Genomic DNA, 17,109 nt, shown 5'->3' on the forward strand with positions numbered 1-17,109 from the left:
AATTGGTGTCCTAATTAAAAAGTCAAAATTTTTGTTGAAAAGTAAATACACAACCAGTAATTTTGCCATAAATCAGCACTGAAAAATCAATCGAAACCATGAAAAAATGCCAACAGGCCCTAAACGCATTTGTCTGCAAAACTTTAATAAATGCTTTTCCATAAATACTACGCAATATAAGTTATAAATTATGCTGATTTCCCTCAAAAATTAGAAAAAACCCCCAGCAATTTTGAGATCTATTTAAATAGGATCACAACTTTTAAAAATGTATATCTTCTTATCTTTGATTTTCAAACAATATTCTGAATGGGAAAATTAAGTGAGGCACTAAAATCAACAAAATCACCTATGCTACATACTCAAGTGTTTATTTGTCCTTCTTACTAGGTTATAGTATTGAGCTGGTTATTTAAAAAAAATCAAATTCAGAAAAGAGTATTCATGTAAATCTCAGTATACAAATCAACTAAGGGTATATAATACTGAATATAAAAACTAAAGTTTTACTGTACTTTCTGTAAAAAGATATTTACTGAAAGTCCTTTTTGTCCTTACACTGGGTTAGCCAAAAAGTTCATTTCCATAAGATGTTACGGAAAAACTCAAACAAACTTTTTGGCCAACCCAATATATGCCAGATTATTAAAATGCTGTTAAAATTAAAATGTATGCTAAAATGTACTTATGTACATTTAACATAAATGTACATAAAGGCAAGAGCTAAAGGCAAGTTGGTATGGGTAAGAGCCTGTGTTAGGACAAACTACCTACTAACCTCTCTCTCTGTTTCCTCATTTGTAAATTGGGGATAATAAAAGCACCTATACTTTATAATAATAAGGTTCTTAGGAGGACTGAAGGAATTGATTCCATCAAAGTGACTATAATAGTGCTTGCTACTTGGTACAAAATATTAAACAATAAGTGAATAGTGTATGTTTAAAATTCTTTTTTTACCTCTTTCTCTTTTTTCTTTTTGTCGTCTTCTTTCTTTTTCTTACTTTCTGGCATGAGATCATCAAGCCAACTAAGCTCTCTCTTTGTGAAACACAGATCCATGAGTTTGCGTACAAAGACTAACGCAAGAACCTTTAAAAAGTGATGGAGAGAATATTAAGTAACATCTAAAAATATACAAATTATATCACTTGGAGAAAAAGTATTTATTAAATCGTAAATTGAAAAGTACTTCACGGGCCTCCCTGGTGGCGCAGTGGTTGAGAGTCCGCCTGCCGATGCAGGGGATACGGGTTCGTGCCCCGGTCTGGGAGGATCCCATATGCCGCGGAGCGGCTGGGCCCGTGGGCCATGGCCGCTGGGCCTGCGTGTCCGGAGCCTGTGCTCCGCAACGGGAGAGGCCGCAACAGTGAGAGGCCCACATACCGCAAAAAGAAAAAAAAAAAAAAAAAGAAAGAAAAGTACTTCACATATTTTATTTTAAAATGACTTCATTCACCATCTTATTTCAAAGAAACTGAGTCACCTATTTATCTTTTTCAACTTTCTGCTCAAAGACAAAAAGGAAATGACATTTTTAGCCTTTTCCTATATAAATCCCTTGAACTCTGCATAAAACTATAAAGCAGATTAAGCATGATGAGTGTCTTCACAAACATGATTATTAATTTTTATGACGACTTTACATTATGTACATTATTTAAGTAGATATAATTTTTAAAAATCTCCTCAGCAATGCATTAGAGAACCCATTTTCCAGCATTACGTTTTAACTTTCAAATTATATTTGTGAAAAAGACACATTATTCTTTAATTTGCTTTTCTTTAACTGCTGCTAAGGTTGAAGATGTTTTCAAATGTTCACTGGACATTTGGATTTGCTCTTCTGTTTTTTTTTTTTTTTTACTTTATTTAAAAAAATTTTTATTTTGTACTGGAGTATAGTTGATTCACAATGTTGTGTTAGTTTTAGGTGTACAGCAAAGTGATGCAGTTATACACATACATATATCTATATTCTTTTTCAGATTCTTCTCCCATAGAGGTTATTACAGAATATTGAGTAGAGTTCCCTGTGCTATACAATAAGTCCTTGTGGATTACCTTTTATATGTACAATAGTAGTGTGTATATGTTAATCCCAAACTCCTAATATATCCCTCCCCACCACCTTTCCCCGTTGGTAACCATATGTTTGTTTCCTATGTCTTTGAGTCTGTTTGTTTTGTAAAGAAGTTCCTTTGTATCATTTTTTTTTAGATTCCACAGATAAGTGATATCATATGATATTTGACTTTCTCTATCTGACTTAATTCACTTAGTATGATAATCTCTAGGTCCAACCATGTTGCTGCAAATGGCATTAGTTCATTCTTTTTTATGGCTGAGTGACATTCCGTTGTATATATAAATACCACATCATCTTTATCCATTCATCTGTTGATAGACATTTAGGTTGCTTCCATGTCTTGGCTATTATATAGTGCTGCAATAAATACTGGGGTGCATGTATTTTTCGAATTATGGTTTTCTCTGGATACATGCCCAGGAGTGGGATTGCTGGATCATATGGTAGCAGCTCTATTTTTAGTTTTCTGAGGAACCTCCATACTATTCTCCATAGTGGCTGAACCAATTTACATTCCCACCAACACTGTAGGAGGGTTCCCTTTTCTCCACACCCTCTCCAGCATTTACTGTTTGGAGACTTTTTGATGATGGCCATTCTGACCAGTATGAGGTGATATCTCACTGTAGTTCTGATTTGCATTTCTCTAATAATTAGCAATGTTGAGCAGCTTTTCATGTGCTTTATGGCCATCTGTATGTCTTTGGAGAAATGTCTATTTAGATGTTCTGGGTTGTTTGTTTTTTTGATATTGAGCTGCATGAGCTGTTTGTGTACTTTGGATGTTAATCCCTGTCAGTCACATAGTTTGCAAATATTTTCTCCCATTCTGTGGGCTGTCTTTTCATTTTGCTTATGCTTTCCTTTGATGTTAAAAACTTGTAAGCTTGATTAGGTCCCATTTGTTTATTCTTGCTTTTATTTGCATTACTCTAGGAGGTGGATCCAAATAGACATTGCTGCGATTTGTGTCAGTGTTCTAACTATGTTTTCCATCTTCTGTTTTCACTATTTCCTGTCTTTTGCCTGTTTTTTCAATTGACTTCTGTTCACGAATTCCTAAAAGTTCTGTGTAGTTTGGACAGAAACACTTTATCTGTCTTATATGTTACAAATATTTTCTCCCAGTTCACAGTCTGATTTTAATAAGGACATACAAAACAATTATCATGTGGTCAAATATATCATCTTTCTTTTACTGTTGGATTTCTCTACCTTCTTTGAAAAATTACCTTCAATCACTGGATTATACAAATAATCTTCAAGATTTTCTACTACAATTCATTTTAACATTTAAATCCTGAATTGATTTATTATTTCTTTTTGAGTATGATATAAGATAGCAACTTTATTTAGCTCCCAGTATGCAGTCAAATCTTCTAACACTATATACTAAATTTTCCCATTTAAATGAATTACTGCCTTTAATGAAATAATCCACTTATGTTATTCAGGTGGTAAATTCTCATATATTCTTACAAATTTCTGGACTCATTAGTCTGTTTTTCTGATCTGTTTGTCAATTCCTATGCCAATTTCATACACTATTAGTTATGCTGACTTGACAGCAATTTGTAAATATTCAGTTATCAAAACACTATGGTGGGCTTCCCTGGTGGCGCAGTGGTTGAGAATCTGCCTGCCAATGCAGGGGACACAGGTTCGAGCCCTGGTCTGGGAAGATCCCACATGCCGCAGAGCAGCTAGGCCCGTGAGCCCCAACTACTGAGCCTGCGCGTCTGGAGCCGGTGCTCCGCAACAAGAGAGGCCACGATAGTGAGAGGCCCGCGCACCGCGATGAAGAGTGGCCCCCACTTGCCGCAACTAGAGAAAGGCCTTGCATAGAACTGAAGACCCAACACAGCCATACATACATACATACATACATACATACATACATACATACATAAAGGAATTCCCTTAAAAAAAAAAAAAAAAAAAACACTATCATATTAGCACAGGAACAGTCAAGCCCCTCACCCCCGCATCCAGCCAGGAATTCTGAATTATAATTATCTTTGCTTTGCTATTCTCTGGTATTTATTATATCTTTATCTTTTCATTAATATACAATTTACATATAGTAAATAAAAAAATATCAGGTGTAGAGTCTAATGCTTTTGAAAAATACATGTACTCTTGTAAAGCAACCCCAGTAAGATAAAGAATATTTCTACCATCCATGATGTTGTGGCTCTGGTATCTATTTTTCTCTATAAACTTTAAAATTACCCAGTTCACACTGATACCAACCCCCCCACACACAAACACACATGCAAATAAAACTAGTAGGCTTCATACTTGGAAGTGACATTTTTATAATACTAAGTATGCAAAACAAAGAACACGGTATATATTTCTATCTGTTCAGGTCTTAATTTTATGTCCTTCAATATTGTTAAGGGTTGACTTGTGTCCCCCATGAAAATATTTAGGTCCCAGCCCCTAATACCTCATAATATGACTTTATTTGGAACCAGGATTGTTGCAGATATCATTAATTAAGAACAGGTCATACTGGAGAGAATGGGCTCCTCATGCAGTATGTCTGGTGTCCTCCTAAAATGGTCACGTGAAGACACAATGACACACATGGAGAACACAAGCAACCACAAAGGCACATTGGAGCTATGCAGCTGCAAGCCAAGAGAATGCCAAAGACTGTCAGCAAAACCTAGAAGGAGGCAAAGAAGGATTCCCCTGCAGGTTTTGGAGGGAGCAGGGCCCTCTCCACACCTTGATTTCTGACTTCTGGCCTCCAGAACTGTGGCACAAATTTCTGTTGCTTTAAGCCAATGAGTTTGTGATACTTTGTTATAGCACCCCTAAGAAGCTAATACAAATATTATTATAAAGTTTATTTTTCTTTAAATAGGTTTCTCCTTTTAAATTTATTAACTATTTTATAGTGCTTAGCCACTATTGTGCATAAAACTTTTTTCATTTCAATTTTTAGCATTATTACTAAGATAGAGCCTGCATACTAATTTTCATGTTTTCTTGTATCCAGCCACCCTAAAAAAATTCTAATTAATTCTATTAGAGATTTTAGTCTTTTTTGAGTCATTTGGGTTAATAGGTATACAATCACATTACCAACAAATAATGTTATCTTCTCTTTATACCAATTATTATATTACTCTTATCTCACATCACAGTTAGAACTTTCAATTCATATCAAATAACAGTAGTAAATAGTGGGCTTTTTCCTCTACATCAGGGGTAGGCAAACCACAAGCCCCTGGGATAAATCCCTTCCACCACCTGTTTTGTATGGCTTGTGAGCTAAGACTAGCTTTTACAGATGAACATTTAGAACTGATTTGATGAGAGGAACAGTAAACTTTTAACTCCAATTAAGTGAAATATTGTCCCAAGTGAAAAATTTCCATTCTTCTCATTAGCAGTCTTGCATTAAAAAAAAAAAAAAAAAAAAAAACTGTACAAGTATTTTGAATTTTATCAATAAAAAATTGTGGAAACTTCTCTCTTGTCATATAAGTGTCTGTATAATATTCTAGTGGCCTACAAAGCTGAAAATATTTACTATCTGACCCTTTACATAAAAAACTTTATTGACCTCTACTCTAGATGTTCATATTTACTGCTATAGATTCACATACTGCTTTCTTAAAACCCCTCAAATCTCTGCCATAGCTGTGGTTACTATGTATCTTTTCTCTTTTTTAATCTTGTATATTTTGCTCTCTCACTTTCTTCTTTACTCATGAGTTTATCCATTATTGATCTTTACAAATAAAAAACTTGGTTGCATTTATTTTAAGTCTTCTTGAAAAAATAAGGGCAACGAAGGGTACACATTTTCCTATGAGTATAACTCTAGCTCTATCTCATAGATAAAAAGTTATTCATTTCAATATCTCCACAATGTTTTTTTTAACTCAGTTTTCCACCCAGGGCTTATTTCAGAATTTAATTTCTAAATACTGAATATATGTATATGTATATATATATATATATATATATATATTTTTTTTTTTTTTTTTTTTTTTGCAGTACGCGGGCCTCTCACTGTTGTGGCCTCTCCCGTTGTGGAGCACAGGCTCCGGATGCGCAGGCTAAGCAGCCGTGGCTCACGGGCCCAGCCGCTCCACGGCATGTGGGATCCTCCCGGACCGGGGCACGAACCAGACTCTCAACCAATGCGCCACCGGGGAAGCCCAAAATACTGAATATTTTTTAGTGACTTTTCACTATTCGTTTGTAATTTAATTTATATGTGATCAGGGAATATTAACTGTATAATTTTCACAACTTTTTAATTTTTAAAGATTTTCTTTGTGGCCATGTACATAAACCAACTTTTGCATAATATTTACAAAAGGATCCATATTCCCTATTTGCAAAATTTGCAATTTTGAAATGTGATAATTTGATGATTAAATTATGAATAATTATTAAATTATATGATAATGTAATGAATTATTAATATCATCTTTATTACTTTTTGACTTCTAGATCTATTAATTTCTGAAAAAGATGTATTGAAATAGCTTATTATAGAACCATGTTGCTCTGGGTGCTCTGCTTTTTAAGTTGGGCTATCATATTTGCTTCATAAACATCCTAAACTCTGAAGTTGTTTAAAAATACAGAACAGTGTTCTATACCCAAGGACTAAAAATCAAAAACAAACCAAAATTAGAAAATGACAAGCAAGTGCAATTTTGAAAACTATTGGTTTCATAGCTAGAAAGAACTAATTCACATTTCAAAACACCTAAGGTGCTTAAAATCCTTTTCTCAAAGTCAATTATAAATATTAGTAAGATAAGTACTACCAAAACACACAAAAATGTTATTAATTAGTGATAAAGTCTGAAAAAAAAAAAAACCTTACCATCATGGGAAAAACTACTGCAGCAGCCGAAGCTTTTATCACCCACAAGAGGATCAGACAGGTGAGCTGGACGACTGTGAAGACGTGGACCTTCCAGAGGGGCACATAGCGGAGGTAAATCAGGTCAGGCTGGTGCTTAGCGGGCATTCCAAATAATTTTATACGGTCAAAAAACTGGATATCGAATGGAAAGCAAAACAAGAAAAAGTTTTCAACAAAAATATCATTTCTGTTACTTAGGAAAAGAAATTGTATTCTGCTTTAGGGTTTTGTGATTTAAACTCTAACTTCCCTGATATGCCGTGATAACACAAGAGAATGTTTCAGTTTACAACATATTGATCCAAGGAGGAAAAAAAAAAAATCAAGGCAACCACTTAAACAAATGTAATTCATTAATCAGAAAACTCAAGTCAAAATGTTTTAAATTGGGGAATTAAAATATTTTGATAAATTTATCTGCTATAATCAAATGCACAAGTCACTTAATCTCTCTGACCTTGTTTTCTAATATGTAAAATAAAAGAGTAACAATCTCCCAAGGTACTTTCTAAGTCTAACATTACCAATTTTATGAAAATAACCTGAGGTAACAATTACTAATTTTTCACACACTGAAAAGGAAACTATGAGCCAACTCCTTGGTCCTTCTGAGCTTTAATTTCCTCATTTATAAACCGGGAATAAGATCAGCCCTACATACCTCACAAAATTGTTGTAAAACAATCAACTGGGTTAATGAGATCATCTCTTGACCACTGGAGAGTAGAAACTGGACTGTGTTGGAAAAAAAAAGAAACGCTGGTGCGTCTGAGATACCCGGCAACCGGAAGCTGGCTGCTCGGGGCCACACTCTGCTCACGGCCGGGACTGGGTGAGTGGTGCCAACCCTGCCTGAGCAGCTACACGTTCTACACTAAGGCTGGATTCACACAAATCCTAATTCATTCTATCAGCTTGTTTCCCAAGAAATACTATAAATAAGACAAAACAGAGTAGTGAAAACACTAGATTCTAGCCTTGGCTCCATTGCTTACTTAGTTAAAAACCTTCAGTAAGTCTATTTATGTTTCATGATTTACAAAGTTAGTATTTCTTCCTTTCGTATCCCAAAGTTGTTTTGAGGATCACAGAAAATCATCTGTATACTAGACTCTATAAACTGTACTGCACCATACAAATGGCAGGTATTACCATGGTTATAGAAGACTAATATCTACATTTTCTTTCTAAGCAACTGAAACTGATGTTCTAACATGTCAGAAATAGCCCCTTTCCCCCCATTACAATCCTTTTGATCCTCCCTCTTACTATACTACTCTTCATTGATAGTTACCTTTCATTAGCTTCAATTAAAAATAGGTAAGGACATAAAGTTCATGATCTCACTCTCAGGGGAAAAAAATGTGCAGTAAGCAATAATTACTTGGAAAATGTGGATTTGAAGTCACTAGTTAACCTGCCCCCAAAATATCAGAGAATAAATCACTACCATCACAAAAACAATTATTGCAAAATAAAATGTTTAAGTTATTTTTACAAAGTTATTAAATGCTTAAAACTTGCCTGGATTCCTTTCAATGAGGAAACTCCCATATAAAGGAAAACACCATATAGAACAGGCATTGGAATAAACTGTAAGTAAAATGACCACAATTAGAACCCATGTTACCAGAACAATTTCACATAAAAAATACATAAAAACATAGTGCCTATGAGACAGAGTTAAAAGATCTTTCAGTGATGAGACTTTTCTATAACAAAGAAAAATGCTAGTAAACAATAACCTCCTTGAAGAATCATTTACCATCTACATGTTCCCTCCTAAGAAAGGACTGTGTTTCGTGGTTAAGAGCAGAGGCACTACAATCAGACTACTTGGCTTAAAAACCCAGTTAACCTCTTCTTGAGCCTTAACCTCTCTGTTTTAGTTTCTGTATCAGATTGCCTTGAAGATTAAAAAACTTCAAATTCATAAAATACTCAGAAAAGCACATGGTACATATCAATCACTCAAAAAGTGTTAGCCATTATTATTACTATCACTACCCCTACAGTGACTGCTATACAATACCATTTACAATACGTATAATAAATAAACACCATCCTGCAAAAGAATGTCCTTGTTACTTTGGCAGTTAGGGGGATCCCAAACTGCCTACCTAGTCCATGCCCAGGCATCCCACAGGAAAGCCAGCAACAGGCCCCATTCATTGATTCAAACACCACAATCAGCACTCACACAAGGGAGAGACCTATAAGGAAAAAAGACCTAACAGCCAGAGGAGAATCACACTCATTCTCTACTAAACAACCTTGTATGTCCTTAACTAAGGACCGAGGGAGAAAAGAAAACATATCAAAAATCTAATCAGTATCCTCAGGGAATCTCAAGAAAATATTTAATCCATAAAGCAACTTCAGAATGCTACGAAAAATGAATAACCAGAATGAAAAAAAAAACCTCCCAGAAATTAAAGATACAATTATCAAAATAATTTAAAAGAATTTTGTAACAATGATTTTGATAAGACTAAAGAGATCAATAAAATGATAAGGAAAATGGAGGAAATTTTAACAGTGAGAGAGCGTAGAGAAGAGGAATGTAACAACATATCTGGAAAGTCTAGTATTTGTCTAATTTAAAGTGAAGAAATATCTAAGAGAAAATAGAGAAGAGGAAATAAACAACTGAAGAACATTCCCACAGTTAAAGGCATAAGTTTCTAGAGTAAAATGACCCACAGAGAGAGAAGCAAGGTAAATTAAAAGTTTCTATTTACCTAAATATCCTAGTGAAATTTCCAAACTCTAAGAGTAAAAAGGACATTTTGGTAGCTTCTAGAAAGGAAAAAGATGCTTCTGGAGACACAAAAACCAAATAGATATCAGACCTCTTATTAGAACCACTGACCTCTAGGCAACAATAACTTTAAGACTCAAAGAAAAATAAATTTGAAACTTGAAATGAATATCCATCTATCAATCATAGAGGGTAATTTTGAAACATGCCAGAACTCTGAAAGTTTACTAATTATGGTACCAGACATGAAAAAAGTACTCAAGGAATTCCTTTAGCAATACAAAAAAGAAATACAAGAAAAAGTGGAACCTGTATATGTACTTTTTTTTAAGTAAGAGAAGTCAACAAATATTAAGAAAACTTCTCAGGTCTTGCGGCTTGGGCTATTATTTTGAAACCGCAGGAGTTTGGGGAAATAAGGGTTATTTCTGCCTCCACGCAGGCTGATCACACTGCCTAGTCCTCAGCGAATATTTATTTCATCATAATACTGATTACATGTTTCCAGAGGGCTTACATTGCTATAATTTAACTTACAGAAAAAGCACAGAGTGTAAATGTTGGTAACCTTTACAATAATAATAAAACTAAAAACACAGCCAACCAAAAACAACTGATGAAAGGGAGAATGGGATGTCTGGGGTAAATCTTCATGAAAGACATAAACTTAGGTCAGAGGCTCTCAAGTTTTTGGTCTCCTTTATACTCTTTTATAAAGGACCCCTTTATACTCCTAAAAAGTACTGAGGACCCTTCCCCCAAATACTTTTATGTGGATTCTATACATATATATATAGAGAGAGATAGATATATCTAGATATAGATATATAAATAGTTAGGTATATAGGTATGTGGGAAATAGATATTCACCATATTAGAAATTAAAAGAAAAATTTTAAATAGTTTTTTTTTTTTTTTTTTTTTTTTTTTTGGCTGTGTTGGGTTGCTACACGCGGGCTTTCTCTAGTTGCAGAGGGCAGGGACTACTCTTTGTTGCAGTGTGCAGGCTTCTCATTGCAGTGGCTTCTCTTGTTGCAGAGCACGGGCTCTAGGCGCACGGGCTTCAGTAGTTGCAGCACGTGGACTCAGTAGTTGTCGTGCACAGGCTTAGTTGCTCCGCAGTATGTGGGATCTTCCCAGAACAGGGATCAAACCCGTGTCCTCTGCATTGGCAGGCAGATTCTTAACCACTGCACCAGCAGGGAAGTCCCAATAGTTATTTTAAAACTCATTTCGAAATAATAATAAACCTATTACAAGTTAATATAAAAAACATATTTTTACTGGAAAACTATAATTTCCAAAGAACATAAGATTAAGTGAGAAGGATAGCGCTGTTCTGTATATCTCTTTAGTGGGTGGCTTAACAGAAGACAACTACACTCTCATATCTGCACCTGCATTAAATCTGCTACAATACATCGTTCTGGCCAAAGGCTATGAAGACAACCTGGCCTCAACACAGTCACATAACTGGGAAAGGGAGGCTCCTGCAGACCCCGGACAGATTGTCAGGGACTCCCAGAGGTCCTTGGACTAGACTTTAAGAATCACTGTCTTAGGCAAAGAGATTCAGTCTAAAGATAATAAAATGAAAAATAAAATTATAACAGTATATAGATCTATAATGGTGTTAACTAACAAAATAACTTAAAAAACAAAGGAGTAAAAAGTTTACCTCTGGAGAGTTGCTTTTGGAAAGTGAGAGAAAATAGACTAACTTGTTATTTTAGAGCTTTCTTGATATTCTACTTGAATTTTTCTGCCTATATGCAGTTAATACTTAAAAATTTTTAGAACTACTTAAAAAATGTAAAGGGCAACCTTCATCAGGAGATGCAGCATCCCCATAAGACTGCACTACATATTTCTCCTCTTGTCCCAAGCACCTCTAACAATATACTCACCACTATGCAGTAACTGCCCATTTGCCTATCTGTTTCACCAAGTAGATTGCCAAGTTTTTCAAAGTAGACAATAATGTGTCCTATTTATTATTGTTGCCTCAGTACTTAATAGCACAGAAAGTACTCAACAAATATTTGGTCAATTAATTGGCTCCATGAAAGGAGGCCAAAGAATTCTAGCATTAACTACAATTTTTTTTAGTTAACATGTAACACACACACACACTCCACGTTTGTACCCTAATTTATAAATAGTTTACAACTTTTTACTTATTAATTTTCTTTACAACAAACATAACTGAAACACCAAAAAAAATGGAGTTGAGCTCTTCCATGATGAATAGAAAATTTAAGATTAGATACTTAGCTATGTTTGCTATGGTTATTGTTTTTTATTAAATCACTGGATTAGGTAGAATGTGTACAGTAAAGATCAGATGTGACTAAAAGACGTTTATCATAAAGTATAATTTCTTACATGCTTCATTTATAGAATTAGCTCTTTTTGTTTTCCTAATGAGTATTACTACTCATATTTCATTTAATACATTCATTTCATTAATATGTTCTTTGTCAGGAAGAATGTATTAATTCAATTAATAGCAATATTATTTTTTACATTGTGGTAAAATAACTGTTTCATCTATCTTTCAATATTATTTCCTCTAATATGTTTATAAAATCCTCTGTTATATTATTCTTTTAGATCATAACTAAGCCATAGATTAACTCCTTCCAAAACTCTATAGTCTTTAATACTACCCTTTTACATTATTATTATTTTTTGTTTGTTTAAACTACATTATTTTTTAAAAGGATACATACAATCTAACACTGATGCCTACTACACTAACCACCACTCCAAAATATTATTTTCCAAGTAAATTCTAGGAAATGAAACTAATTTTAGATATTTTAATGTTTCATTTTCATACAACCAAGTGTAAATTTTATGATAAAGAAAGATTTTAAAACATTGCAATAAGGAGATTTTTACCTTTAGTACTGAAGTCATGAACACAGACAGGCCCATTAGAATAAAAATCATTAGCCCTGTAACCCGCTGTTCACGAATTCCCAAAAACTTGGGTTGTTCCCCTGGAGCAGAACATTCAGATTCAACTTTTAGGCTGTTGACATGACTTATTGACAACACTGTTGCAGCCACAAACCATGGAAGTCCCATGACTGAGCAAACTCCCAACATAACACCAACCACGAGCAAGTCAAGGTGATAGCCAGCTCCTTTCTGAAAAGTGAAACAAACATGAATATTTGTAAGCCTACATTTTTCTTTTAGGTTAAAACGCTATACTACTTATAAAGAGAGAAGAAATTAATTTTCATCACCTCCAATTCAAAGAAACAATTCTTGGGACAAAATTTTAAAATTACCTTCAGCTTGTGCTCCTTTCTGTTTATGATTACAGCTGTAATTTGTTGATCCATAAAGATGAGAATGGTACAAAGCAGAGCTGGAATAGCAGCTATTAATAAGGTCCACCAAGGATTTTCTCCCAACGGGCTTATGATCCAGCCCCTATTTGTATCAGTAGGCTGTTAAAACATTTAAAGATTAAAAGAAGGAAAGAAAAAAAGCTTCCTTCTCCTACTGCACAAAATTTCCACAGCACAGACTGTGTCTACCCCAAGAAATGCCAAGGGATCGGAAAGGACTGGATTTAAATATTGGGATATACTGTGAATTATTTGCAAAGACAGCCATAGGAATTCTTCTCATCCCTAGAGGCAGGTCTCTTGTCCCCGTGACTGAGCCACTCTTTCCACCTAGAAGGGGAGTCTATTTCCTCCCCTTGAACCTGGGAATAAGGTCAAAGTAACCCTGTGATTTCTGAGTCTTGATCTCAAGGGACCCTGCTGCTTCTTCTCTAACCCTTTTGGAACCCTGAGATTAAGCTCTGAGTAAGCCTGGATAAGCTTTCTTGAGGATGAGACACAATGTGATGAGACAGGGGTGCGAGGCAATTACCCAGCTCCTTCAGCCGTCTGAACTGAGCTCCCAGACATGCTCCCATCAAGGCAATAAAGATTGCAGCCACGTAAAAGATCTCAAACCAGGAGACCAGAGCACTACCCAGCTAAGCCTAGTCCCAAATGTCGTAGATTTATGAACAAAAAAAGTGTTGTCGGTGAAAGGTATGATGTTTTGGGAGGTTTGTTATGCAGGAATAGATAAGTGAAGTAGAGTGTCCTTTCAACACACGCCTATCTACTTCATATAAAGTGAAATCAATCTACCTACTAGATCAACTCCTAAACTAAACTGCTTTGGAGATCCTACAGACTAGTGATCTTGTCAGGGTCAGTACTAAAGCAGAACTGGGCCTCGCTACACTATTTTTCCAAAACATTGGCTGACAAAAATCTGGCACTTTAAAAATCTATTTCAATGCTGTAACATAAAATTTGTTTTACAATAAAACATTTTTAAAGATCATAAGAGTTTAGCATTCTTGGAGGATATTGAATATATTGAATTACTATTACTTCTATTACTTAGATGTCATATTAAGCCTGTTTTTTCTACATGAAAACACGTGTCAATACAAAAGGGAAATTTACTGTTTTTGAATACAGGTATTATAATTTTCCCACACTGATATACATTATATTGCTTCATATTCAATACTGCACATGAATAAATATGTTTTATCTATACAGTGCATATATTCTTAACTGTTTCTTAATTTGTTTCCCCAAGTGTATTTTAAGCCCCTTGAAATCAGTCTGCTCCTTGAAAGCTAGATAAATGAATAACAAGGATATATTTGGAACCAGAATAAGGAAATGGGACCAGGATTACAGGAAATTACATTAATATAATTTACAGTTTTGTCTATTTGTAAGACTTGGTAAAAAAAGAATGCCTTTGATATAGTCACCTCTTAATGGCCTAAAATCTTTAGTGGCTCAATATCTACGCTTTTAAACAAAGGTCTCCAAAACTTTTAAAATTATACACTCTTGGGGCTTCCCTGGCGGCGCAGTCGTTGAGAGTCTGCCTGCCAATGCAGGGGACGCGGGTTTGTGCCCCGGTCCGGGAGGATCCCGCATGCCGCTGAACGGCTGGGCCCGTGAGGCATGGCTGCTGAGCCTGCGCGTCCAGAGCCTGTGCTCCGCAATGGGGGAGGCCACAGCAGTGAGAGGCCCGCATATCGCAAAAAAAAAAAAAAAAAAAAAAATTATATACTCTTAGCAGCAAAAAAATATATACCCAATGATGCTATACTTATTTATGTATTATGTTACTTATAATTATCCTTATAGTAAAATTCATACAATAAATATTATAAAGTTTAATTTTTCTTATTTTTAGATAAAAATATAAATAGATTTATATAATTTTGCTGGATCATTTTCTACCTCTACTTTTGAGGACCCTGGTTTTTAAAATAATGTTATTTTTCAATCCCAGAGAGAGAGAACAGACTAAATTTATCTTTGTTATACTCCTTATTCCTAATCCCCTTTAAATCTTCTGCTTATAAAAGTCATATAATTAGTTAAATGTAAATATAAGCAGTGACACAAATACTTGACTATTAAACATTTCCAGAAAGTATTCAAAAGCTACCACCTCTAACTTAGAAGGGAAAATAATTATCAAATGCTGTGTTATGCACATGATATACTGTATACAAAAGAACTGTAGTTTGCTAATGAAACCAAAGAGTTCATGGATGCTCAGATTAAGTATCATTTTTCTTGTGGAAAAAAAAATTAATTCTCTCTTGATTCTGCTGGGAAGTGTTACACAAAGCTTTCCAATTACTGCCAGATATACCACCCTTCTAAAAATTTTCATGAGGATCCCGCTGCCACTCTTATAAATTCAAGTTTGAGTTACTCCTTTATAAAGGAATAAAGAATGTTTCTTTCACCTGGGAAGTATATTGTGAACTCCAGCTACGAGAGAAGGGTCAAAAATTTTAAATGACTCCTAACTCCTCACCATGAATATTTTCATTCACTCTCCCTGATGGGCCAGCTTTGATACCTTCTTGCTTATTTCCTAAATATGTTCACTTGTCTCTGTTCATCCTTTCATTTTTTATATATGTGAGGCATATATATAATTTTTGCTTTCAAAGCATCAGCTCTTCAGAGAGACTATGCATATTTTAGAAATAACTACTTAGGAGGCGGTATCTTACTTTAAAGTAGTTTGGTATTCCCAAGTAACAAATAGCCAAGTGTTTTAATCCTTACCTCGAATTTTTCAGGAACATGAAGTTTAGGAGATGGAACTCCTACAAGGTAGTCAATTGCAACCATTATTACTATGGTGAGAAATACAGCAAAGTCACTGATTGTCGATCGCACCTATGTTAAAGGGGTTTCGTTAGTATAAACACAAAAATACTATGTGTCCTTTCTAAATAATTCATATCTTTCACAGATTAAAATATACCACTAGAAAGTGTGAATGAGGTTTTTAATTAGTGACAATGTATCAGTGAAATACATTTATAACTAATATTTTTTGCAAAGGATAAGAAACACATTTCACAACTAATCTATCATCTCTCATACCATTGTCTTCCTACTGTTAGCTCAGACATGGAATATACACTTTTCACTATGAATAATTTCGTTATAGCTATATGACATAAAGTACTAACTTCAAACTATATCTTATTGTTTTGAAATAAACCAAACCAAGGAAATGAAAACTAAAAACATGACTATTACAAGAACTCCAAAATTAAACCCCAATTACCTTGGTAGGAAAATAGCGCTTGGTCTTAAATTGCTTGAGGAATGAAGACAGAAAAAATGTTGTGAAAAATAAGATGACACACCAAAAGAGCACATCTGGAATATAAGGTCCATGGAGACTACAAGCTGATCCTACAAATGTACCATGAAAGATTTTACAATCCTGAAAAAAGGGGAAAAAACAGAAAAGGAAGGGATGAAGGGAATTCTCAGATAGCCAATAAATTACTAAGAACTTCTTTGACTCTAAGATGCTACTGATCATAAGGCACACCATTATTTTATGTTTCACTTAGAAAAAACACTATCAAGTCAACATTAACACACAATCAATTTTAAAACATATCGAGTTCAGAGAGGTCATGGTTTGACAAATCTGTGCATCTTAAATCACTGAAATGAAATACTGTATTTTTGTCAAGTTATTAACGTCATACACTCCACTCCTTTTCAACTCCTTAGTTCCTTTAGTGAAAGGATTATGTATCTCAATATATAAGCCTTTTATTATTTCCCAAATATTTGTTTGCATTCTTGTTCAACAATTTCACTGTCTTTCCTTTACCTCTGAACAAGTTGCTTAAAACAAAAGCAACACACAGAAAATTACGACTCTGCCTTTATAATGCTGAATAAGAGATGGCTATACTATTAAATTCGAATCAATAATAAAAACTGTGCTTGGCTTTTCTGAGTTTTCTTTTTTTTC

At 34.5% G+C, this 17,109-nt stretch overlaps 1 protein-coding gene across 5 annotated transcripts in view; it reads right to left on the bottom strand.

The window, feature by feature from the left end:
• The window catches only part of SLC4A7 (solute carrier family 4 member 7), a 125,769-nt gene that overhangs the window by 9,700 nt on the left and 98,960 nt on the right, over positions 1–17,109 (bottom strand). For all 5 annotated transcript variants that reach the window (XM_060109344.1, XM_060109340.1, XM_060109339.1 and 2 more), the window contains 7 exons: positions 16,402–16,563; positions 15,891–16,004; positions 13,056–13,217; positions 12,658–12,909; positions 8,517–8,585; positions 6,951–7,124; positions 961–1,092 (listed from right to left, as the gene is read on the bottom strand). In XM_060109344.1, coding sequence (XP_059965327.1) covers positions 961–1,092; positions 6,951–7,124; positions 8,517–8,585; positions 12,658–12,909; positions 13,056–13,217; positions 15,891–16,004; positions 16,402–16,563 — 1,065 coding nt within the window. The remainder of the gene's footprint in view (positions 1–960; positions 1,093–6,950; positions 7,125–8,516; positions 8,586–12,657; positions 12,910–13,055; positions 13,218–15,890; positions 16,005–16,401; positions 16,564–17,109) is intronic.

This window comes from Mesoplodon densirostris, chromosome 10 (assembly GCF_025265405.1).
Source record: "Mesoplodon densirostris isolate mMesDen1 chromosome 10, mMesDen1 primary haplotype, whole genome shotgun sequence".
Lineage (NCBI taxonomy): Eukaryota > Metazoa > Chordata > Mammalia > Artiodactyla > Ziphiidae > Mesoplodon > Mesoplodon densirostris.